This window comes from Myodes glareolus, chromosome 8, assembly GCF_982192425.1.
Source record: "Myodes glareolus chromosome 8, mMyoGla1.1, whole genome shotgun sequence".
Taxonomy (NCBI): domain Eukaryota; kingdom Metazoa; phylum Chordata; class Mammalia; order Rodentia; family Cricetidae; genus Myodes; species Myodes glareolus.
In genome coordinates, this window is record NC_142033.1 from 14918303 (window position 1) to 14944468 (window position 26166).

Sequence of the window (26166 nt, forward strand, 5' to 3'; positions counted from 1 at the left end):
AAAACCCCACCAATCTACTGGAGCAAGAGCGCACAGATGATGGTGGAGTCACCAGACTATTGCAGAAGGAGACAGTAGTCATTGGACCCTTTGTGGTTACTGACCTAATAACTCTGGCTTTTTTCTTTTGGAGGAACGATCTCTGAATATCCCAGGCTAGACCCAAACCCAAGATCCTCATCCTTTTCCTGCCTGCTGGGATCACAGATGTGCACCAGCATCCTAGGTCATTTCTAATCTCCTTTCTTCCTGCATTACAGAGGTGGCAGAAGTGATTTCCTCCTTTCTGTAGTGAAGTGGCCAGTGGTTGGTTGGTATAGCTCTCACGTTCCTGAGACACAGGTAGAGCTCTGGCTGACAGCCCCCCTTCTGTTCTGAGACACAGGTAGAACTCTGGCTGACAGTCCCCACTCTGTTCCTGAGACACAGGTAGAGCTCTGGCTGACAGTCCCCCTTCTGTTCTGAGACACAGGTAGAACTCTGGCTGACAGTCCCCACTCTGTTCCTGAGACACAGGTAGAACTCTGGCTGACAGTCCCCATTCTGTTCCTGAGACACAGGTAGAACTCTGGCTGACAGTCCCCCTTCTGTTTCTGTCTTGGATACAAACCGATGCCTGCACACAAATTACAACGCAAATGTGAACTCCCAAACCAGTGGCACAGAAAGATAGCCTGAGTTACTAATGACATAGAGGAGCCATGGTCCCTGAAAGCCTGGTCGTAGCCAGTGAAAACTATTAGGTTTTCTGCTAAAGCTGACAGAAAGATGAATTTTTAGAATCCTTGGGAACCGCAACCGGGGTCTTGTGCAAGCAAGTTGAGTACTCTACCACTAACCTATTGCTGTCTGAGACAGGGTCTCACTAAGTAGCCCAGCCTGGCCTTGAATGCACTCTGTACTCTCTGTAGGCCTTGAGCCCGACCCTTCCGCCTCAGCCTTCTGAGTAGCTGGGATTACAAGCCTGCATCATTGGCCCAGAAATTAAAAAAAAAAGTCTTAAATGATACATGGTGCAAGAAAGCCAAATACTCTACTGGAAATATTTAGACCACATCTAAAAACATTTAAATCCAGAAATAATAAAAGCATGCTATTCATTTACAAACATGATGGTGTAGACCTGGAAAAAAAATAGCTAGCATGATTTAGAATGGATACCAGAGAGGCCTGGAAGCGGGGTGGGATGTTTTTACTGCATGACTTGTAATGGGATTTCTCAACACCAGTACTGCTGACATTTTAGACGAGATAATTCTTTGTTTTGGCAGGGTCCAAAGAATTGTTTGGCCATTCCTGGCCAACAGCAACCCCACCTCTTTCTGAGTTGTGACAACCAAAACTGTTTCTGACCATTGCCAAACCTGCAGGGCCAAATGGGCTTTCCTTCACCTTTGTACTGCTTCGTTCTTTAATTTTAGTAGTGAAGTACGTGTATTAGACAGCACCTGAGCTGTGGATAAGGCATGGTCCGAGAGTGTGATACTGAAAACAGTTGGTGTCATCTCTCCTTGCAAGCACACATTGCTCTCTTGGGCCTGTACCCCACTCTTTTCTCCCAGACACCTGTCTGGGCCTGCACCCCACTTCTCCCCTCCCATACACTTCTTGGGGCCTGCACCCCACTCCTTTCCTCTCAGGAAAACCCAGATCATGACTGAGACACTTACCCCCGAGGAACGCACACTCGTAGTAGCTGCAGGTCTTGTTCATGCTCTGGAGAAGAAGGTTATTGTTGGTTCCTTCCCACGACACTTGAAAAACCTCACTCAGAGGTATTAAAACAACTCCTACTCTTTCTTTCTCAAAAAATCTTCCCACGTCAACGCCAAAGCAGGTGTAGATGGTTAGCAATGGTTCGTTGCCAGCTGTCGGGGGCTTGACTGAATATGCCAGTGTGAAGTTGCCCAGCCGGGCTTGGGTTTGCTCTTCGAGTATGGAAATGTCTGGGCGTGTGAGGTACACCACCTCTTTGTAGCTGTCTTCACAAGGTCTTCTCAGCATCTGCAGGGCTCTTACCAGGTAAAAATGAAAAGCCTTGAAGGGAAAGTCATAGATGTAATGTCTTCGGGACTCGCCGCTCAACATCACAGCGCTGTTGAACCTGTGGTAAAAGGGAGTCTGTGCTTGAGCCTCTGTCACGAATGCCGTCAGGGCTATTCCATGGGGATCCTTGAAGTTCGTGGGGAGCGAGATCTGAGACTTCCGAGATTTCCACAGGGTCTCTGCGTTGCCCCACACAGTCTCCAAGAGTGCATGGCTTGCCCTCTCCTCAGTGAGCAGCAGAGGAACATACTTAATTTCCATCCTGGTGCTGCACTTCAGGTATTCATCGTCAAATGAATTCTCCGCCATGTCTAACACTTCCGCCTTCACCTTCAAAGCAAAAGGAAAGGAACACTCTTGAAATCAAATTTTTATTTGATATAATTATTTCTCCAGGCACCATGCCCACTCTCTTATCCCCTTTTCCCTGTGGAGTATGTCCCACTGCTGTGGGTATTTCTCTCGACTCTGACACGTTCACATGAGAGAGGAAACGGCAGTGGCGGGGGGTGGGGTAGGAATTCTGCCTGCAACTCATTCACCTGAGCTGCGGTGCACAAGAGACTCAAAACCTCTATGAGATTTATTTGGGGGTTAAGCCCACTAACTCTCTCAGGGTTCACAAAGATTCACTATGGCAGGCGAAAACTGGCTGGAGAAAGGCTCTGAGGGGAGAACAAGCTGACTCGAACAGGTTCCTCCGGCGTGTTTCTTTATTCCTTGGGGGAAGGAAGGGAGAATGGGAGAAAAGGACCGTTCTCCACACAACTTTCAGTCTATATAGGTATACAGACAAGTCAGCAGTTACACAGGCTAACATGCACAGTAGGATCACACCTCAGAGGGGGCGTGAACAGTGTTGGTAGCCACAGTGTCCTAGGGGCTTCACTTGCCTTAGCATCTGACTGGTTGAGTTAAAGGGAAGGAATCTCTTTTGGGGGACTTTGCTTTGGACTCCAGCAAGGTGCCCAAGTGAGGATTTTTCTCTCTAAAGGTAGTTTTAGTGACTCAGGCTTTTCCCCCCCTGTATAAACAGTTAATTTCCTGGGCTATGGTCTTAGGTTAACTGAAACCAAGATGAAGGGTAAGTACAGAATATCAGTAATTTGTTAAGTTAGAGCAGAAGCCCAGTAGATTCCACCTGAGCCTGCTGTTAGAGCAGACACACTGCCTCCTGTTTGGGGCTCCTTTCTTATCAGTGAGTGCTGTCAGGGAAGGAAGTTGTGGGGGACTAGTTTTATGTATATTATGGCGATGAGAACAAAGGTTTGACAAGTGAACGCTTTCACTCCAGGGCTTCACTGTGTGGGGATGGTATCCCATTACCCTGCAGGAAAAGTCAGGCTTATCCACTGCCAGAATGCTATAGAAGGGAGAAGAGCCATGATTTCCCAAGATTTCTACAGAATCTACGATGACTGATCCAAAAGACAGGTGTTCCCACAGCTCTTCACAATACTCTTAATTTTGGTGAATAGTGGTCTGTCAGCTGTACAGTTACTGTATACAAACCTCAGTGGCAGTCCAGGCTGAACAACGTCCTTACCTTTATTCTCACAAATTCAAGACTGTTCTGTAGAATTTGAAGTGTCATGTTTAAAATACCGCGCGTGGTAGAAAAGACACGGTGGCCCCTGGGCACACTCGCTCATTCCTAGGACGTGGGTTAGACTGACTTTGCACTCTCAGCCCCAAGTAAAAGCAGGTACCCAAAGCCCAGCAATCCCAAGACCCTCTCCAAAATCCCACCTCTTTCCCTTTAAAATGGTGAGCCTCAGGCTACCGCGGGTTTAGGAACTCCACCAGTCACTCCTGTAATCCCATGGGGGATAAAGAAAGTTACAGGCACTTGGAAGGGGACGAGGCTGTAAGGCCAAGATTGTCAACTGCCTACTTGATCCTCTTGTTTGGATGCCCAAAGACCCGTCATCCATGTCTAAAGACCAAACGTATAAACTTACTGCCTACAACCATTAAAATGAACCATCTGTTCATATGGCCATTTGTGGACAATTCCGTCTCAGGCACCCCTAGGGCTGTCTCCTCTCCCGTCCTCACAAGCATCCCCTTTCTGTGTGCTGGTACTAAATGCTCCCTATGAATTACCTCACGTGACACTCACAGGAACCCTCGGGACGGGTACTATCACTAACACCCTTTTCTTTTATTTTAAAGGTTTATTTTTAGTTTATGAGCATTAGTGTTTGTGTGCGTGCATGAAGTCACACAGAGTGCCTGGTGCCCGAGGAGGTCAGAAGGCGGTGTAACTAGAGTTACAGGTGGCTCACGAGCTACGCAGGTGCTGGCAACCCATCCCAGATTCTCTGGAAGCACAGCAGGTGCTTGTGGCCACCATCTCTCCAGCCCAAGCCTGCCTTCCACCCTTTTCTTTAAAGAGAAGGAAACTAAGATACTGAGACATGGTATTGGTATTTGACCCCAGACACTCTGGTCCCAGAGTTCTACCTTCTTAACCAAAATGTTCTGTTGCTTCTAAAACGTTAATGTTCAAATGATGAGGCCCACAGGTATGTAACACCTCTAAAAGAGTTTAATTTTGCTAAACAAAAGAAAACATTTTCCAAAGAGACAACTAAGTGGGCCAGCTCTGGACACGGTTCCTAGCCATAGCACTTCCTGCTGGGCGTCGCTGAGATGCCTATGCTCCTGGGCCTGTCGGTCAGTTTCTTCTTTTTTTTAATTTTTATGATTTATTTATTTTTTTTATTTTATGTACATTGGTGTGAAGGTGTCAGATCCCCTGGAACTGAATTTTCAGACAATTGTGAGCTGCCATGTGGGTGCTGGGAATTGAACCCAGGTCCTCTGGAAAAGCAGTCAGTGCTCTTAACTGCTGAGACATTTCTCCAGCCCCTGTCGGTCAGTTTCTTGAGCTTCAGAGATCAAGTCCCTTGGGTTTCACAGCTAAGAAATGCACTTTGCTCTGTAGCACAGAGTGTACCAGAGTTCAACCTGAATTCCAAAGCATGATGCATCTTGAAGACCGAAACATAAGACATCAGACCTGAGACCGCCTCCCACATTCCTCACGCCACATCAGGGTTGATCCAATATGTCCCTGTCTTTTCCTGAGGCCTCAGGGCAGCCTTGACATGTCTAATTTTAGACAGCAAGCCTTTCTGGCCAGACACCAGAGCTGATTGTGTGTTCTGAACAGTGCGTGCCTTGCGATGGCAAAGCTCCTAAATGCCATCAGGACAAATGAATGGACACTAAGGAGCAGGTACGGAAGACGAGGAGAGCGAACTGATAACGTTTTCTTCCTCTGACATAGCCACCTAAACCAAAGCTCCTGGTGAGGAACTTCAACTACCAAAAGTTCATTTTAAATATGTGGAAATGACCTTGGTGATTCAGAAGAGAAACCAGTTAAATGGGAAAACATTAAAAGATATTAGTGTGATGTGCTGCAAGCCAGTACTTGAAAGGCAAATTAAAGCCGCACAAGGCACCACGCCCTGCCCACTAGAAAGGAAATAATGACCAAACAAACCAAGAGCAGAACAAGAAAATGAGAAGCAAACAGGAGGTGACTGGGTTGGAGCCCTAATCCAGGCGGGAGGGAGTGATGTAGAGTGCCTCCAGTGGGGAAGGTGCTTCTGCAGAACTCCAAGGAGTTAAACAGGAAGCTATGCTAATCCAGAGACCCTCCTCTACATATATACCCATGAAATGTATGTTCACAATAATGTGCAATTCTGTCATGCAGTATAGCACAGCCTGGCTAATTCATGTTCACTTACATAGGTAAAACTAGGTATTCACATAAATACTAAATAAGGCTAGCAACAGTGCTTGTATGAGTCCCCAGAGAATAATTATATAAGAGAATTGGAAACATTTATACAGAAACCCATACACAGATGTTTCTGGCAATACTATTCATAGTCAGCATAAAGTCGAATGACTCAAATGTCTGATTGATAAACAAAATGACCCAGCCATGGAATGACATTAGTGTTCATAAATTAAAAGAATGAGATACTACTATATGACACGGCATGAATGGGCTTTGAAAATAGTATGCTAAGCCAAAGAAACCAAGCACAAAAGCCATATGATACAAGCTTCCAGTCTGCTGAAGTGTCCATAAATCTCACCACTGCCTGAGAACAGGGGAGGAGGGCAGTGAACTGACTTCTCAGGAGCAAAGTGCCTCTCTCGAGAGGGATGCCAAGCTATGCCACCCCACAGTTACTGCTGGACCACATCGCAGAGACACTGAAAACCACTAAAGGGTGTGGCTTAAAATATTTTTAAGGGAATCTCAATTATATGTCTGTCTTAGTCAGGGTTTCCCTTGCTGTGAAGAGATACCATGACCACAGAGACTCTTATAAAGGAATTTATTTGAGGAGCTTGCTTGCAGTTTCAGAGGTTCATTCTATTATCATCATGGCGGGGAGCATTGTGGTGTGCAGGCAGACATGGCGCTGGAGAGGGAGCTGCTACATGTTGATATGCAGGCAACAGGAAGTAGACTGCTTCATTGGGCATGGCTTGAGCATATATGAAGCCTCTAAACCCACCTCCACCGTGACATACTCTCCCCAAGATCACACCTACTCCAACAAGGCCACACCTACTCCAACAAGGCCACTCCTCCTCCAACAAGGCCACACCTCCCATCAGTGCCACTCCGTTTGCAGGCCATTTTCTTTCAAAGCACTACGTTCTACGCCCTGACCTCCAAAGGCTTGTAGTCATATAATACAAAATGCATTCAATCCAACTTCAAAAGTTCCCAAAGTCTATAACAGTTTCAAACTTATTTAAAAGTCTAAAATTCAAAATCTCTTCTGAGATTCATGCAATCTCTTTAACTGTAAACCCCTATAAAATCGAAATAAAACAGATCACATACTTCCAATATACGATGACACAGGATATGCATTACCATTCCAAAGCACAGGGAAGGGAGCACAGGGATGAGATACTGGACCAAAGCAAGACCAAAACCAGCTGTGTAAACTCCAGATTCTGCGTCTCCATGTCTGATGTCAAAACAATCTTCACATCTCCAACTCCTTCCAGCTTTGTTGACCACACCACACCACACTTCTTCCTCTTGGGGCTGGTTCCACTTTCTGTTAGCAGCTCTTCTTGGCAGGTATCCCATGAATCTGGCATCTCTAATATCTTGGGTTCTCCAAGACAATCCAGGCTTCAACTTCATAGCTTCAAGGAATGGCTTCTCTAGGTTTCCATTCAAAGACACCCCTGACACATGCCTGGCCTTCGCAGCTTTTCTTAGTCCAGGAGGAAGGTTTCATAATGCCTTTCTTCTATCCTTGACTCTAAAGCCAGAACCACATGGCTGAAGCTGCCAAGTTCTTGCTGCTTGCTGGGGCTAGATCACAGGCCCCTCATTCAATTACCTCCTCACCAGCTTTCTGCTCTTCACTGCCTAAGCTTGGCTGTCCTGAAACTGGATCTGTAGACCAGGCTGGCCTCAGACTCAGAGATTCACCAGCCTCTGCCTTCCCAGTGCTGGAATGAAAGGTGTGCACTAAGCTTTCTTTAACTCCTTTTCACAAGTTGGAAACTTGACTGGGTGCTGGGTGGGATCTTGCCCTGAAGTCACCACTCCCTTTAATCCATTTTTTAAAATCTGTTTATCTCCTTGGACACAGGACTTAGCTCCATTCCACTTCCTGGTGCTCCTTTTCTTCTCAGATATTTTTCCTTGCTCAGCTTGCTCCTTTTCATTATACATCCTCATTGGAGTTAGCACTAGTAACCACACAATAGAGCATATACTAGGCTGCTTTGAGATTTCTTCTGCCAATGAAATAATCTAAAACTCTTCAGGCAAACTTACCAGGAAAGGGCAAAGAGCAGTCATATCTTTCACCAAAATACCACAAGAACAATCTCTAGGCAACATGCTGAAATCCTTCCTCTCTGAAACCTCTTGGGCCAGCTCCCCACAGTTCAAACCACACTCAGCACCACGGTCTTCCAGGTTCTTACTAGGATGGCCCATGGCCCGTTAAGCAGCACTTACCGTGTTCAACTGCCTTCCTTAGTTTCCACAGTCCCGAGGGTCATACTCTTTCAGACAAAAGCATGGACAGGCCTATCACAGAAACACCCTAGTCTCTGGTACCAACTTCTGTCTTAGTTAGGGTTTCTGTTGCTGTGAAGAGACACCATGACTACGGCACCTCTTATAAAGGAAAACATTTAACTGAGGTGGTAGTTTCCAAGTTTCAGAGGTTTAGTCCACTATCATCATGGCAGCATGCAGGCAGACATGGCGCTGGAGAAGGAGCTGCTGCAGGATGATGTGCAGCCAACAGGAAGTAGACTGTCTCACTGGGTGTGGCTTGAGTGTATAGGAGACTTCTAAACCTGCCTTCAGTGACATACTTCTTCCAACATAACCACACCTACTCCAACAAGGCCACACCTCCTAATAGTGCCATCCCATTTGGGGGCCATTTTCTTTCAAACCAGCACAACGCCTCAAGTTAAAGAGCAAGCAACAGAACGTGCAGGCAGCAGAACATGCAACAATGCTCTAGAAAGTGGGCCAACGCTCTAACAATTGATACAGTTTTTAAATTTAAGGTATCTTAAAGAAGGCAAGTGAGATGCCTGTCTCATACAATACATCCATAAAGTATATTAGCTTTTAAACATTGATTGGCAAATAAAATCAGAAGATTTCTATCAGTAAGGCGACGACAAGGAAACAGTCGTTATGTAGTTTAATTGCAAACATGGAATCAAACACTGTGGCGTTATCTGGAGCACACAATATTTCCAGAATATTTATTGACATGGTTAAAGTATGATGTACACTATTAATCTACTTTTTAAACAAATTATACACACAGAGACAGGAGCCGTGTAGGCTACGTACACTATCCCCTATGAGTCTCTCCCTATGAATGGGGGAGCTTATGGTTAAATTTTTCTGTTCTCTTGGTTTCATTTTAACTTTTTAACTTTCTACACTTAACGTATGTATGTATCACCTGCAAAATGAAGGAAAAGCTACTCACAAGCTAATTTGCCTCGTGGCTTCTCTCAGTGCACAGAGATTCCTCAGGCAATGTTACAGGCTCCCATCCCAGTGAGCACATTCCCAGCATTACCTGGAAGATGTCCATTAGAGTCACGGCTGCCAGCAGGGTGGTGACCATTTCAAAATGTCCCATCTTCATTTTTCTCTTCTAAATGAGAATGAAAATTTTAACTCAGTTAACAGAGAGGTTTAGGGGAAACGAACAAAAGAACACGCTGTATACATTTTCATTGCAGGCGGTCATTCTGATAGTAGGAAAGATTATTGAGGACATTCCTGGGGCTGCAAGAGCCATTCGGTTTTAGGTTTTATCTAGAGGTCGAATAAAGCCTTGGGGAGCTTCAGTGCTTCCACCTCTGCAACTCTAGAAGGGTCTTTCCAACCAGAGTCGCCTCTGGGCACAAGTCTTCCCGTCTCTAAATCTCCCCTGAGCGTGCACAGGAAACAACACTAAAACCACCATTCTCTCAAACTGCTCCCCTAGCCCCCAGTTTCTAAGAACAGTCAGGAAATTTCCCCATGCATGGCTTCCATTCTCCCACCTGCTGGGCAAGTTAGAGCATGCCCATCAAGGCCGGAGGGAACGGGTGAGGTCAGTAGCAGGACAGAGCGGACTACCTGAGGTGACCTCCTTCCTCCAGCTCCTCACAACCAAGGTTGAGCAAGTGTGCAGTGTTCTGGGGTTAGGAAAGACAGTGATTCTGACTAGATCCTAGCGGCCCGCTGGCTGAACGCCCAGTATCCATTCCAGTACTTGTGGCAGTATAAGGGGTAGACAGGAGGACAAGAACCCTCATGGGCCGAAGCTATCCAGAGCCGTTAACTAACTCAATTAAGTGATAAAGGCCTCCAGTCTCTTATATACATATGCTTCAACAATGCTGGCATTGCTGTAACTCAAACAAAACCTCTATTTCCCTCTATTTTACCAGTCACCATAGTCTAGATGCTGAAAGGGGAAACGAATGGCACAGGGGACGGAAGGGTAGCCTTTCTTTTTGTAACTCATCTTGGCCCCAGGTTCCTGTCTCTCTTCAAAAGCAGTCCTTTGGTCTAGCACTATTAAAATACCTGTAGTTCTCTTAAATTGCTACTCTGTGTCAAACTTTCTCAAAATAAAATAAAATAAAAGGACTATAACTCAGCAAGCATGCGCTAAGCCAGCTGTGGGCCAGCGTTTTCCTGGTCTTCATTTCAGCAAATAAATCCAACGTTTACCTGGTGTTTGTGCCTTTGCAGGAAGTTTAAATGATGCCCCGGCTCACACCGCTTCCCACGCTCAGCTGTGGTGACAGTGCCTCCAGGATGGGGTGTTGTTGACAGTGAGAGCGGCCTGGGGATGGTTTTCTTTTTATAACACCCCTAGTGGCAGCTTGGCAGTGGCACATTACCCCACTGTGTTCTGCTATTTATATCTGGTCCCCACACTCCGCCCTGGAGCCTCTGCTGTTAAGGCTTTAAATCTCCAAGAGGCCTGAGAATCCACAGCAATGCCTCCTGCCGGGGAGCATGCTCAGTTCTGAGCCTGGTGATGGACTCCCTTCAGCAAAAGTCACTTCCCAACACTGACCCATGTCAGAGCGAAGGCTTGACTGTCCTCTATTAGATGATACCGTAAGGAAGAGGGCTTGTTTGCTAAACATTGTCAACTGTGGTGGCTGTCACCACTCACTCAACTCGATAACTGTAGTTCAGGTACCCTGCATTTCATGTGTTGGGGTACACAGACAAGCAAAGGACCGAAGAGTGTTCACAATCTAATAAAATAAACCAACGTGTGTATGCTTCAAACACACCCAGGAAAGAACTGCTCAGAATAAACAAAGTCCACTAGAAGTCTGCCGGGAATGCTGAGGAGGAAGGGAGTTGGGAACGCCTGCATCTAGAACTCTTAAGTAAGACCCAGGTGCTGGCTAGATTTCTGTCTGCTTGGCACAAGATACAGTCATCTGAGAGGAGGGAGCCTCCATTGAGAAAATGCCTGTAGAAGATCCCATTGTAGGCAAACCTGTAGGGCATTTCCTTAATTGGTGATTAACTGGGGAGGGCCCAGCCCATTGTGGGTGATGCTATCCCTGGATTAATGGTACTGGCTTCTATAGAAAGCAGGCTGAGTAGCCCATGGGGAACTAGCCAGTAAGCAGCACCCCTCTGTGGACTCCGCATCAGCTCCTGGCTCCAGGTTGCTACCTGTTTGAGTTCCTGTCCGAAAGTCACTTAATGATGAACTCTTCCTGTAGGTATGAGATGAAATAGACTCTTTGCGAGTTGCTTTTGGTTATGGTGTTTATCACAGCATCAGAAACCCCACGACAGCGCTCAGGGCAAAGCCAACGATGGACACGCACAACCTTCAGGGACTACAGATAAAAACAACCTTGAGATCGGTCCTGATCAGGGTTACTGTTCCTGTGAGGAAACACCACGACCCACAGCTTAGGAAGGAAAGGGCTTATTTGGCTTACACTTCCACAATGCACACTGTTCACTGCTGGAAGAAGTCAGGGCAGGAGCCCAACCTGGAGTCAGGAGCCAACACAGAGGCCATGGAGGAGTGCTGCTTACTGACTTGTTCCTTGTGGTTTGCTCAGCCTGCTTCCTTACAGAACCCAGGGTTACCAGCCCAGGGTTAGCACCATCTATACTGGGCCTTTCCCCACCAATCACTAAATAAGAAAATACCCTACGGGCTTGCCTACAGCAGGATCTTATACAGGCATTTTCTTGGTTGAGGCTCCCTCCTCTCAGATGACTGTAGCTTGTGCCAAGTTGACAGAACTCTAGTCAGCACAGATATAGACATTGGTGTATGTTTACATCAGGACACGTGACTAGAAAGCTGACAGTGACTACTCAGAGTATCTCCAAATTGAATAAACTGTGAAATATGTTTATATACTGAAATTTTATGTAGTATTTAAAATGAATAAACTCTAGCATATATAACTATGTAGGTAAATGTCACAAAATTTGACATGAGAGACAAACATGTACACATTATATGACATATGGAATTCAAAAGTCAGGGAAAACAAGCCTGAAAAGATTGCTCAATGGTTAAAGGTTCTTACGGCTCTTATGGAGGACCCAGGTTCAATTCTCAGCACCCACAAGGCAGCTCACAACTATCTGTAATAAAGTTCCAGGGGATCTGACACCCTCACACTGACACACATACATGTGAGACACCAATAGGCATAAAATAAAAACAAATCTTTAAAAATAAATGAAAAAGAAAACATATCTCTATGTAGCCGAAAATCTGCCCACTTCTATGCCAACGTCACCTGCCTGCAGTATTTCTGTGGGTACTGCTGGGCCAACGTGCATCTCTATGCTTAGGAGAATTTTCACAAACTGTTGATGAAGAAGGGAGGTGACCACCCTTGTCACCTCATGTCCTGTTCCCTTGAAGCTGAGTTCAGGGCTAATGCAGCCACAAGATGGGGTGTGGGCAACAATGAGGGGGAAAAGGACTCTGCCTCAAGGTGTACAGTATGTTTGGAAAAACTACATATGAGTCTCAGTTTGCACATGTGTGTGTGTGTGTGTGCGCACGCACGCACACACACACACACACACACACACACACACACACACACACACGGGTAAACATAGAAAAGTCTGCGTGAGGCTGGGAAAGAGCCTGAGGTCAACCCTGGCGACCATCCTCAATCAATCTCCATGTCATCTTTTTAGAGAGGATTCCTCACTGAACCTGGAAATGGTCTGGCCAGGCCAGGGGGCTCCAAGGACTCCCCTGCCTGCCTCTGCTTCCCCAGTGCCGGGATTACCGGTGCACAACACCGTTCCTGGGTTCATGTGTCGGTTAGCGATCTGAACTTGGTCTTCGCACACACAAGCCAAGCGCTTTACATCCACTACCCTCGTTTTTTTTTTTTTAAGGAAGAAATTGGTCACTGGGGCTATGGAGATGGCTCAGCAGTTAATAGCACTGACTGCTCTTCCAGAGGTCCTGGGTTTGATTCCCAGCGCCCACATGGCAGCTGTTGGTGCCTCCAAGGGCCCTGTATACATGTACTGCGCAGACATACATGCAAGCAAAACATCCATACATGTAAAATAAAAAAATGAAGAAATTACCAGCATTGTTTATTTATAGTTTTTATTTATATAACTCAGTGTTGTCCAGAGTATGGGAAAACTACAGACTTTCTAATCGCACTAATTTTCCACCTTGCTTTTTATTTGGTGTTAGCTTTTCTCCTTGTGCACTGACTCAGACTTTGTATGATTGCTACTTTAATTTCTTATACCTGATTTGTCACCCTCATTCCTTCTCTTAATAGCAGTAATTTATAATACGTGTTATTTATAACAACATTAATAAATACTCTTAGTAATACTTATAACTAGGTTTCAGCTCCATGTCCGTCCTCTAATGAATGGAGAAACAGTATTATTCAGCTGTTAAAATTAGGAAGTCCTGATATGTTCCACTATGCCTGCAGTAACCAAGCAGAGAGATGGGAAGATAATGTTTCTAAAGGTCTGGAGAGAGACAGGAAGACTGCTAACGAATGGGGTTTCCTTTGCGAAGCAATGAAAGCAGCATCGGAGGAGCTTCCTTAGGACCTCTGCGGCCGCCTCCTCCCTCCACGGAAGGCCTTGCCAGTCACTTGTCCACATCCGGTCATCACAGCTTCGCCTTCCTCTGTCACTTAAAGATTACCGCAGAGTCAGGGTATGGTCTTTGGTGACCCACTGCCTAGCATACGCAATGCTTTGAAAGCACACATGTCATGTGTCGGTAGCTCTAAAAATGACAGCAACTATGATCCCAAATGCACTGTGTAGTCCAGACTGGCCTCAAATTCACGATCCTCCTGCTTCCATCCCCTGACTGCTGGGTTACAGGCATATGCCACTATGCCCACCTAAGAACTCTGCATTTTAATTAGGTAAATTTTATGGTATAGGAATACTATCTCAAATAAAAAACTGTTTAAAAAACTCTGTATTTCCTTTATTTACTCTTCTTGTGTGAGTGCACACGCATAGGTATGCCACAACATGTACACATGTTGGTTCAAGCACAGCCCTGTGGAGCCACTGAGGAAGGGTCTTGTTTCTGCCACTGTCCATAATCTCCCCACCGACTGGCTTTATCCTTCCTGCTGACTGGCTTTCCTGCCTCTGCCTTTCATCTTGCCATAGGAGTTTGAGGATTACATATACACCCACCACTTTTGGCTTCTTCTGTGAATTCTGGGGACTGAACTTGGGGTGCTAGACTTACCCACCAAGCGCTTTACCTACTGACCCATCTCCCTGGCCTATTATCATCATCTTGGTTTTGCTTTTAAAGATTGGATTGTTAATAAGGAGAGAAGCATTAGGTTCCCTCCGCCATGTTTAAATCTTAACTCCAGTGGAGGCTACACAATGACTGGCAAAAGTCGTAGAGCTTACAATCAAATTATGACTTTTACTGCCGCAGAGCAAGTCCAGATTCAGGTCACCTTAAACATACAACAACAACAACAAAAAGCAAGCTCTTGCTCGGGTGCTCCTGGAAATTCCTCTGGTATCCACACAGATACACAAAACACTACCCCAGCCAGGCACCTGCGATACTACAGTAGTCAGAGAAGAGCCTGAGAGCGGGGCATCAGGGGGACCTGCGGGACCTCGGGGTTATCACGAGGTGACAGGCAAGGCAGGACACTCCCGTGAAGAAACGAAGTTCCTCCTTGGGACAGCATGCCAGACCAAAGGACGCTGTGAAGACCAGTGACCACCAGAGGGCAGCACCAGAACACAATCGCTCCACTTTAATGGCTGAACTCAGGCAGAGGAGAACTCTGAATTTAAATCATGGTCAGATTGTTTCAACAAACTACATTTTCGCTGTAAAAATTCGTACTTTCCACTTTACATACGGTTCCCCATCACCCTGCGCCATTCTGACACTGGGAAAAGTGTACTTTGTTTTCTGGCGGTCGGAATGCTAGCCTAGCCTCTGCAATGGTGACATTTAGTGACTGGCTCAATGTCTAGATATTTTCTGCAGGTTCATGGACACCCTCCTGTAAGTTCCCTCATCACAGCCTCCCCACACTGGGAATTTGAAATGAAAATGTCTCGTATGTTCCCCTCAATCTGGCTAGCAGGTGATTTTCCCACAAGCTCTATACAGTTCCCTCCCCTTGCTGGCTGTCTTCTCACTGAAGATGGGAGCTGGCCCTGCCCCGGTCATCTCTCCTAGGCTCACTCTCAAAGAGATTCCCTGGGAACCCACCAGCCATGTTGACCATGGAAACAGGATGACAACCTTCACCCCATCCCGGTCCCCCAGTCTCATCCCTGGCTCTGTAACAGACCACCTGCTACAGCCTCCCTTCCTCTCTGTCCACATTTCCAGCAGATCACACAGATCTATGGGCTCCCTCACCACCACCACCCTATCCCTTTGTCTCAACTGCCAACTCTTACAAGAATTCTCTGGGAACCAGCCAGCCATAGCAGGCAGCCTCGCCACAGCCAGCCAAGCAGCTTGGCAATATTCTTATCTTCCTTCTTTCTTGTCTCCTCTAAACCCAGTCCCCCAGTTTCATCCCCAGCTCTGCAGCAGACCACCAACTGTAGCCTCTCCCCGTTTCTACCCCAGATCCCAGGAGAATTAGCAGATCCTGATGGCACCCCCTGCTCTCCACCCTCCTGCTGGCACCCTCAGCCCATCCTCCATAGCCATCCCTCAGAATCAACTCCAAATCCTGGGAAACACATTCTAACTGGAACCTCCTAACTCAGAAGCACTCACTCCCTACCAGGCCACAAATCCCACCACACTCTCTCCTAAGATCCAAAGAGAGCAACAGAAACCAAGGAACGGAGTACACATCCAACAAAGACACGACTAGATATCAACATCCAAAATTACAATCTTCCCAAACCCAGATGCCTAAACTCCAGGGTAGAACACTGGACAACATGCCTTCACTAGCATCCAGCAACTCACAGTAGGTCCCGAGCAATGATGTAGAGTTGAAGCAGCAGACACAGACTTCAAAAGGCCCTTTATGAAAATGCTAGCAATCCTTAAAGAGGAAATGAATAAATCCCTTGAAGTAGTCGATGAAAACACAAGCAGACAGTGGTACGAAATGAAGAAAGCTGCCCAAGACTTGCAAGTGGAAATAGGATCAATAAAGAAAAAAAACAAATGGAGGGAAAACTGGGAATGAAAAATTGAAGAATTTGAAGAGGAAACTGAGCAGCAAGCCTCACCAACAAAAACAAGAGAAAAATCTCAGACAAGATAGAAGACAAGGATTCTTCAGTCAAAGAAACTGCTAAATTTTAAAAACTCTTGGCACAAAACCATCTAGGAAATTTGGGAAACTATGGAAAGACAAAACTAAGGATAACAGAAATCAAGGAGGGGGAAGAAACATAAGATGCATAAGGTCAGACAAATAAGAAAATATTTTCAACAAAATCATAGAAGAAAATTTCCCCCAACATATCAAGATACAAGAAGCATATAGAACATCAAATAGGCTGGGCCAGAAAATCCTTCCTCTTGGCACACAATAATCAAAACACTAAACGTACTGAACAAAGAAAGAATGTTTAAGGCTATGGGAAAAAGATCAAGCAGCACAAGCGGGCAGGCCTCCTAGAGTGAAACCTGGCCTCTCAGTGGTGACTCTAAAAGCCAGGAGGCCCTGGGCGGATGTTCTACAGACTCTAAGAGACCACACATTCCAACTATACCCAGCAAAACTTTCAATCACAATAGATGGAGAAAGAAAAATAGTCCAAGATAAAACCAAACTGAAGCACCATTTATCTATAAATCTAGCCCCATACAAGACACTAGGAAGAAAACTTCAACCTGAAGAGGCTAACCACACCCAAGAAAACACAAGGAGCCGATAATCTCAGACCAGTCAAAGAAAGTCAAAGAAAGAGGAAAGAAATCGACAAAGTAACAGAAATCACTAGACACTGCACACTGGTAACTCACCATCACAGGTCCCAATTCCTCGAGAAAAGACAGACTAACAGACTGGACTCAAAAACAGCATCTATCCTTCCGATGTATCCAAGAAACAAAACCTTAACATCAAGGAAAGACACTACCTCAGAATGAAAGGATGGAAAAATGTTCATAGCAAACAGACCCAAGAAACAAACTAGTGTAGCCATTTTACTATCTGACAAAATAAACTGATCAGAAGAGGTAAGAAAGGACACTACATGCTCCTCGAAGAGAAAAGACGCCAAGAGTAGATTGAATTCTTAACATGTATACACCAAACGCAAGGGCACCCGTGTTCATAAAGGAAACACGACCATGGCTAAAATCACACAGTGACTGTCACAGGTGATAGTGGGAGACTTCAACACCACACTCTCCGCCCTAGGCAGGTCATCCAGACAAAATCTAAACAGAGAAAGCTGGAGCTAACTGGTGCGATAAACCAAATAGACCTACCATATTTACAGAACATTTCATCCACACAAAAGAGTATACTTTCTTCTCAGCACCTCCTGGAACCTTCTCCAAAACTGACCATGTACGTGAACACACACACACACACACACACACACACACACACACACACACCCTCTCAACAAATACAAGAACACTGAAAAAACTCCCTGTATCCTGTCAGGCTAGAGATTAAAGTCGGATACTAACAATAGAAAGCTTAAAAACCCATGGAAACAAAACAACTCTACTGAAAGAGAAATGGGTCAAGGCAAAAATTAAGAAAGAAATTAAAAACTTTCTAGAATTGGATGAAAATGAAAACCCAATACACCCAAACAACAAAAGTGGTTCTAAGAGGTAGGTTTACAGCACTAAGCACCCACATTAGCAAAAGAAAGGGAGAGATCTCATACCAGAGACTCAAAGCACACCTGAAAGTTCTAGAACAAAAACAAACAAGCTCACCCAGAAGGAGTAGATAGCAAGAAGTAACCAAACTCAAAGTTGAAATCAATAAACTAGAAACAAACAAACTATAGAAAGAATCAATGAAACAAAAAGTTGGCTCTTTGAGAAAATCACTAAGACTGAAAACCTCTTAGCCAAATTAACTAAAAGGTGGTAAGGGAAAATCCAATTAACAAAATTAGAGATGAAAAGGGAGACAGAACACAGACGCCAAGGAAATTCAAAGAATCGTAAGGACATGCTTAGAAAAACCTGAATGCCACCAAGTAGGAAAATCTAAAAGAAGTGGATAATTTTTTCAATATACATCACCTATCAAAGTTAAATCAATATCAGATACGCAATTTAAACAGACCTATAACCCATAGGAAAATAGAAGCAGTCATTAAGTCTCCAACTGCCCTCCATAGAAAAAAAGCCTCAGGATCAGATGGTTTTAATGCAGAATTCTATCAGACATTCAAAGAAGAGTTAACGCCAATGCTCCTCAAATTATTTCATAAAACAGAGGCAGAAGAAACATTGCCCAATTATTTTTATCAGGCCACAATTACTGATACCTAAGTCATACAAAGACGCAACAAAGAGAATTACAGAACAATCTCCTCCATGAACATAGATGTAAAAAAAATCTCAATACTTGGAAACAGAATCTAAAAACACATTTAAAAAATAAGTCAACCATCACGATCAAGTAGGCTTCATTCCAGAGATGTAGGAATGGTTCAATATAGAAAATTAATAAATGGGATCCACAATAAAAACAAACTGAAAGACAAAAACCACATGATCACCTGATTAGATGCAGAAAAGGTTTTTGACAGCCCCCTAACACCCCTTCACGATAAAAGTCCTGGAGAGCAGGGACACAAAACGTCTTCGTTACTACTATGCTCACAGCAAGCTCGTAGCCAGCGTCAACTTCAGCAATTCCACTGAAATCAGGAAGACAAGGCTGTCCGCTCTCTCCATACCTATTCAATATGGTAGTACTTGAGGTCTTAGCTAGAGCCATAAGACAACTAAAGGAGATCAAGGGGACACAAATTGGAAGGGAAGAAGGCGAAGTATCTTTATCTGCAGAAGATGACAGTATACATGAGTGACCCAAAAAGTTCACCAGGAAACTCCCACAGCTGAGAAACACTTTCAGCAAAGTAGCAGGGTACAAAAATCAGTAGGCTTCCTATACATAAACAACAAGAGGACTGAGAAAAGGAAACAGAGAAACACCTTTCACAATGGCCTCAAAAAAATCTATCTTAAGGTAATTCAAACCAAGCAAATGAAAGATTTGTATGATAAAGACTTTAAGATATTGAAGAAAAAACTGAAGATCTCAGCAGGTGGGAAAGTCTCCCATGCTTACAGGTTAGTAGAATTAATACAGTAAAAGTGACCATCATACCAAAAGCAATCTACAGATTCAATGCAATCTCCATCAAAATTCCAACATAATTCTTACAAACAACTTGAGAGGACAGTTTTCAGCTTCATATGAAAACACACACACACACACACGCACACACAAAGGGTAGCTACACAGTCCCAAATAATAAAGAACTGAACTGCTGGAGGTGTCACCGTCCCCAACCCCAAACTGTAATACAAAGCCATAGTAATAAAAACAGCATGTTTTAAAATTTACTTTTATTTTATTGGCACAAACACAGATACATTGATCACTGAAGTAGAATTGAAAACACAGAAATAAGTTCATATTCCTATGGACACCTGATTTTTTTTAAAAAAAAATAAAGCCAGAAATACACTGGAAAAAAAAAACAGTATCCTCAAGAAATGACGCTGCTCAAACTGAATTGCTGTATTGTAGAGGAATGAAAATAGATCCATACTTATCACCATGTACAAACCCAACCGCAAATGGATCAAAGACCTCAACACAAAACCAGATACTTGAACCTGCTAGACGAGAAAGTGGGGGACAGCCGTGAATGTACTGGCACAGGAGACAACATTCTGAGCAGAATATTGATAGAACAGGCCCAAGGCCAGCAATGAAGAGAAACTGAGACGCTCCTGTAAGGCAAAGGACACCATCATCCAGACAAAGCAGCAGCCGGCGAAACGGGGAAAGATTTTTAACAAGGACACATCTAATAGATGGTTAATAACCAAAATATATGAAAAGTTTAAAAAAAAAAACCTTGGACATCAAGAAAACAAAAACCCAATTAGAATGGGGGTATAGATGAAAACAGAGTTCTCCACAGAGGAGATGCAAATGTTTGAGAACCACTTAAAGAAATGCTCAACGTCCTTAGCCATCAGGGAAATGGAAATTCAAAACCACTTTGAGATTTCATCTTACACCAATCAGAATGGCCAAGAAACAAAAGACAGTTCATACTGGTAAGGGTTTAGAAGGCAGAACACACATCCATTGCTGGTGGGAGTGCACATTTGTACAGCCGCTATGGAAATCAGTGTGGTGGTTCCTCAGAAAGATAGGAACTGATTTACCTCAAGACCCAGCTATACCACTCTTGGGTATGTATATACCCCAAAGAAGCTCCATCCTATGTCAGGGACACTTACTCAACCGCGTTCATTGCTTCTCTATTCCTAAAATTGAAAACAATCTAGATGTCCACTAATGGATGAATGGATAAAGAAAATTCAGTAATTTATACAATGAAATATTACTCAGCCATTATAAAATGAAATTCACACTTATATAATGGAAATGGATGCAGCCAGAAAAAAAAATCATCGTGAGTGATGTAACTCAGACCCAGAAAGACAAATATGGTATGTGTTCATTTATATACAGATATTAGCTGTTAACTGATAAACAAGGTAGAACCTGTGTAGCCATAGAGATTAGGTAGAGAGTAAGGGACTAGGCGGGAGGATGGATCATCCTAGGAAGGGAATTAGAATAGTTATAGATGGGGGGGGGTGGACTGGAGTGGGGGATCAAACAGGAAGAGGGAAGGGAGAGGGAGGAAAGAGGGGGCAAGGGACAGAATATGGGGAAGGACAGCAAAAACTAAGGGCCATTTGAAGGGTTGTTTGGAAACCTACAGTAGACGCTTCCTACAATATGTACTTCTTCCTACCCTACAGGTCCTTTGAGTACAGACTGTGGCTTGTGGTTTGGGTTTATGGGATCCCTGAGTGTGCAAGCCTGTGAGCCTGCACCTATGGTTTCTTGTGTTTTCCCTTTGGCTCCTTTTGTCTGGTTCTTTACTCACATTCTGATTTGTCTGTTCTTTGTATCTTGTTCTATTATTATTCCTTAGAAGCCTGTTTTGCTAAGGAGAACCAGAAAGGGCGCGGATCCAGATGGGAAGGGGAGGTGGGGAGGAACTGGGAGGAGTAGGGGTAAAGGAAATGGTAATCAGAATATGTATGTTTTTAAAAATCCATTTTCAATGAAAGAAAAAAGGAAATCTAGATGTTCCATCGCGACAATCTCCACTTCCAGAAATGGAAAGAACCTTTGTCCTCACTCATCCTCTGCCGATTGCAACTTCCTGTATGTGAGACAGAGTGTTTTCCTAAGAGAACTCGAGACTTCTCAAACTCTCCCCCCAAAAACAGGCAAACGAAAAAAATTAAAATTAGACATAAACGGGGGCTGGAGAGATGGCTCAGAGGTTAAGAGCACTGGCTGCTTTTCCAGAGGTCCTGAGTTCAATTCCCGGCAACCACATGGTGGCTCACAACCATCTGTAATGAGATCTGATACCCTCTTCTGGTGTGCAGGAAAAACATGTTTTATATAACCAATAAATAAATCTTAAAAAAAAATTAGACATAAACTGCCCGGTGCTGAGAGTCCTGAGACTTCCGGGGGGGGGGGGAGGCCTCTCTACAGCCGTGATTTCTAGAGTCTCCTCCAGGAAGAACAGCACCCCTCTCTTGTCCAGAGTCAAACTTTACTATGTATCTCAGGTATGGAAGCTGTGTTAATGTTCTGAAATCTGAATACGCTTAAAATGTTATATGCAGTTCTCAAGCGGCAAAGTGACTGAGGAGGTTAAACTGTGCTTAATTTCCTCCCACACTGAGGGAAGCACCTCCCGCACCAGGGTGTCCTCTGACCTCCACAGAGCATCACGGCAGCTTAAAACGCAATGATTCTTAAAGTTTTCTATATAATTCTAGTTTCAAAATATCTTTCCTTCAAAACTTTGTGTAATAAATTAGTCGCTACAAACTTTGGGTCAATCTTATTTTTGGAGCCCATTTCCCCCTCTGTCCCTTGTTTCAAACACGTTTCAAAGCGCAGGTTTCTTAGCCTGGACACTCTGTGTCACCCATGTCAAAAAGTTCATGATGTGGAAGCATGTAGCTGAAATGCCTCCTGAGAAATTCTCACTCAAAAGAACACACACCAATTCTAGAACGGCACCAATTCTAGTTTTTTGAAACATCCTCACTGTGTGCCATGACCTTTGTCTTTGTAACTAAATTGTAAGTTTCTTCTCCACTTCCCATTCCTTTGTCCACTGCTTCCAGCTTAAACAGCATGGGATACTAAGGACACGTTCAGGCTGCATTTCAGAGAATTCAGCAACCATGCTTTTATGGGGTTTACTGAATGTAGCCTATACCTTCTAACAACTTGGCAAGCCTTTATTAGAGTAATCTAGTAAATCTAATCCACATTTTTTCAAGTGCTGAAGAATATACCCAAGGCCAGCAAACTCTCTACCTCTAGCTGAGGCCCGAACTCCTGAGCAGTAAATGCTGAGATCCTATCAGTTAACAGATACTGCTCCAAGGAGCTTACAGCTAGTGAGTGGTGGAGGAGAGGGGAGGAGGCAGCAAATCAGATAATAAGTTAGTAATTATTTGGCAGGAGAGATGAAAGTTCTGTGGAATAAGGAGGATCAGAAGTGTGGAGTGTGGGAACCGGGGGCATTTTGTATTAAACAGAGTGGGCCGAATGAGATTGGCAGGGCACCATCTAAGCCAGGGCGGGAGGGAGGGAGCTGGAGGAAAAGTCTTCTCAGAGGACAGCCACACACCAAGCCCTTTGAAAGTGACTTAGTGGAGAGGAAAGAGAAGGGTTTCAGGGCATTTAGCTTTATTTCTTCTTAAAGCCATGATTGGCTTACTGAAACATTTTCCATGTTTAGAACAACGGAAGTATTTGCGTCTATTTTTGGACTTGACATTTCATGAAATCTAAATATAGATCAATTATTTGAGATGAAAATTTAGTATGCAAATGCTAAGGGTTGTCAGTATAAAGCACCTAAAGCATTAAACACAGCAGGAGAGCAAAGTGTGCCCTTCAGATAGATAAACCCTTCAGTTACAAAGTGTTAAATAAGATAAAATCAGTCATCTTAATTTCACTTGTTTTTCTTCAAGTGTGGCTACAAGAAAGTTTTTTCCTTTGGTTTGTTGAGATGGTGTCTCTGTAATCTAGGCTGGTGGGAAATTTGCTGTGTAGACCAGGTTGACCTCCTGGGGTCCAGCTAAAGCCAAGTACTGGGATTACAGGTATGAGCAACCACACCTAACTCAGAAAGTTTCATTTTCCATGCAGCTAATGTGATTTACTTTTTTTTCTCATGTCGCCCAGCCTGACTTCTAATTTGTTATGTAGCTAAGGGCTGTAGTGATATTTCATTTGTATTTTAATAGAAAAAGCTTGCCTGAAGTTCAGAGAGTAAAACAGTCACATTGTTCAGCCTTACAGACCAGACAGTGGTGACACACACCTTTAATCCCAGTAGTCATGCTAGTTTGCCATAGAAACTGTGCAGTAGAGGTGCACACCAGCACTAGAGAGGAATATAAGATGGGAGAAGACAGCTTTCACACACAGTCTCATTCTGAGATTCCTGGCGGCAGGATCCCCATTTCAGACTGAGGTAGAGGTAAGAGCCAGTGGCTGTTTGGCTTTTATAACCTTCAAGTTGAACCCCAGTGGTGTGGGAAGTCCTTCTGTATATGTGTCGCTTTTATTGGTTAATGAATAAAGAAGCTGCTTTAAGCCAGTGGCTTAGCAGAGCAGAGCTGGGTGGAGAAAACTAAACTGAATGCTGGGAGAAAGAAGGCAGAGTTAAGAGAAGCCATGGAGCTGCCAGAGGAGAAAGATGTGAGCTACTAGCCAGAACCTTGCCGGTATGCCATGAGTCTCATGGTAAAATATAAAATAATAGAAATGGGTTAATTTAATATGTAAGAGCTTTCTAGGAATACGCTAGAGTCATTGGCTAAGCAGTGTTTCAAATAATATAGTTTCTGTGTGACTATTTTGGGAGTCTGGGCAGCCGGGAAATGAACAAGTGGCCTCCTACTACAGCCCAGTTTCTGTCTCTGGGTTTTTATTAATCGTGCTACAAAGGATGACCTTGAATTTTTAACTCTCCTGCCTCTGCCTCTCCAGTGATTACAGGCATGTGTCATGGAGCCTGGTTTATGCTGTCCTGGGGATCACACCCAAGGAAGGATTCACGCAAATGAGGCTAGCCTCCCTCCGCCCCCACCAATACCTTTGTAGCCTCATTTCTGTTAGTTCAGATTTGTTTATTTGAGACAGTCTTGCTATGCAGCCCAGGTAGGTTCTAAGTTGGAATCCTGATTCAGCCTCCTGAGTAAGCCATGTGTCACCATACCCTGTATCTCTTTCAGACCATGCTGGGCTAGAGCAAGCAGTCTGCCTGCTAAGGCAGGAAAACAAGCAGGTTCCATGGTGAGTGTACCCCAGGCCAGGGAGTGAAGGGCCGGTGCGGGTGGGGACTGGAAATGCTACTGCCACGGAAAATTCCGACCTACCTGTTAAATATGTCTCCTAGGTAACCCTCAGGGTCTATAAGCTCTTGTTCATTCAGGGCATGTGGTGAGAGAAGTGGCTTGAAGTTACCATATGTGTAACACGGAAAAGTGGAAAGTCGCTTCCTTGGTTTGCAGGGAAATTCTGAACCCGTCTTTCAGTGGGTCTCTTACAGGAAGATGTGGGTGCACGGTTAGTCCGTCTCTGCACAGATGAAGATGTCTGTGTCTCGGGGAAAGAAGCCTCCAGAAACCAGTGCACTGTAACCTGACACAAGGAAGGAGAGCTGGACCAAGGGCAGGCAGGCGGCCTACAGTCCTGTGCTACCGCGCCCACAGGCAGCAACAGGCCAGGCCAAGCCAGGGGGCTTTCTGACTCTTCACACCATCTATTCTCTGTGCTCTTCTTTTATTTATTTTTTTTTTATTTTGTATGCATTGGTGTTTTGCCTGCATGTATTTCTGGGTGAGGGTGTCTGATCTTGAAGTTACAGACAGTTGTGAACCGCCATGTGGGTGCTGGGAATTGAATCCGGGTCCTCTGGAAGAGCTTTTAACCACTGAGCCATCTCTCTAGCCCTGCTGTCCTCTTCAATTCAATCTTTTTGTTGTTGTTTGTTTGCTTCTTTGTTTTCAAGACAGGATTCTCTATGTAGCCTTAGCTGCCCTGGAACCTGCTCTGTAGACGGTGCATCAATTCAGAGATCCACCCACCTCTCTGCCTGAGTGCTGGGACTGATGGTGCACACCTCACCTGGCTCCAATGCAATCATTTTTATCTGCAGGTTTTTTTATCTCCATACAATGTAAAATGGACTGAGGAACAAGCTATTGCAACGTGTTTTCAGCTGTAACATGTCCAAAATACAGGGCCTGCGGGTTGAGGACCAAAATAAGGGGAGATGGGAACCAAGAGAAGCTGAAAGTGGAAGGAACTTTTGCTTTTAGTCAGTACATTTGCTTCTTTAATGACTGTGAAATAAGTGATCCATCACATAGCATGAGGGAAGGTTGGGGCTCTTCCCTGTGGCACGGTGGGTGTTGTTCCCAAGGCTGGAAACCCCCACGAAGTAACTGTTGTGGGAACATTAGCCAAACTTAAAAGAAAGCTAAAGATAACTAACTTCTTTTTTAGAAGTGCAAATGTATTCCCTTCTGAAACAGGAAACACTGGCTTTTAGAAGAAAGGAAGCAGAACTAGGAGGGACAATCCCTGTGTGCGGGGCGGCAGACAGTGACCGGAGTGGGTCTCGGGACCCCATCAGCTTTCTTTTCAAAACTAACTCTTCGGCGAGCTGTCTGCGCCCTCTCAAAAACCAGACTTAAATGCTGTTCCATTAGCTCTATCGGAAGTTAATAAAAAGGCCGCCATGGA

General features: G+C 44.5%; 1 protein-coding gene across 15 annotated transcripts in view; it reads right to left on the reverse strand.

Moving 5' to 3' along the window:
• The window catches only part of Art3 (ADP-ribosyltransferase 3 (inactive)), a 94472-nt gene that overhangs the window by 20762 nt on the left and 47544 nt on the right, over positions 1–26166 (reverse strand). For 4 of the 15 annotated variants that reach the window (XM_048425694.3, XM_087908864.1, XM_048425675.3 and 1 more), the window contains 2 exons: positions 9171–9248; positions 1671–2376 (listed from right to left, as the gene is read on the reverse strand). In XM_048425694.3, coding sequence (XP_048281651.3) covers positions 1671–2376; positions 9171–9239 — 775 coding nt within the window. In that variant the 5' untranslated portion in view covers positions 9240–9248. Of the gene's footprint in view, positions 1–1670; positions 2377–9170; positions 9249–9642; positions 9694–9718; positions 9784–10318; positions 10477–26166 lie in introns of those variants that run through there. The other 11 variants (XM_085691646.2, XM_085691643.2, XM_085691644.2 and 8 more) reach the window with 8 other exon arrangements.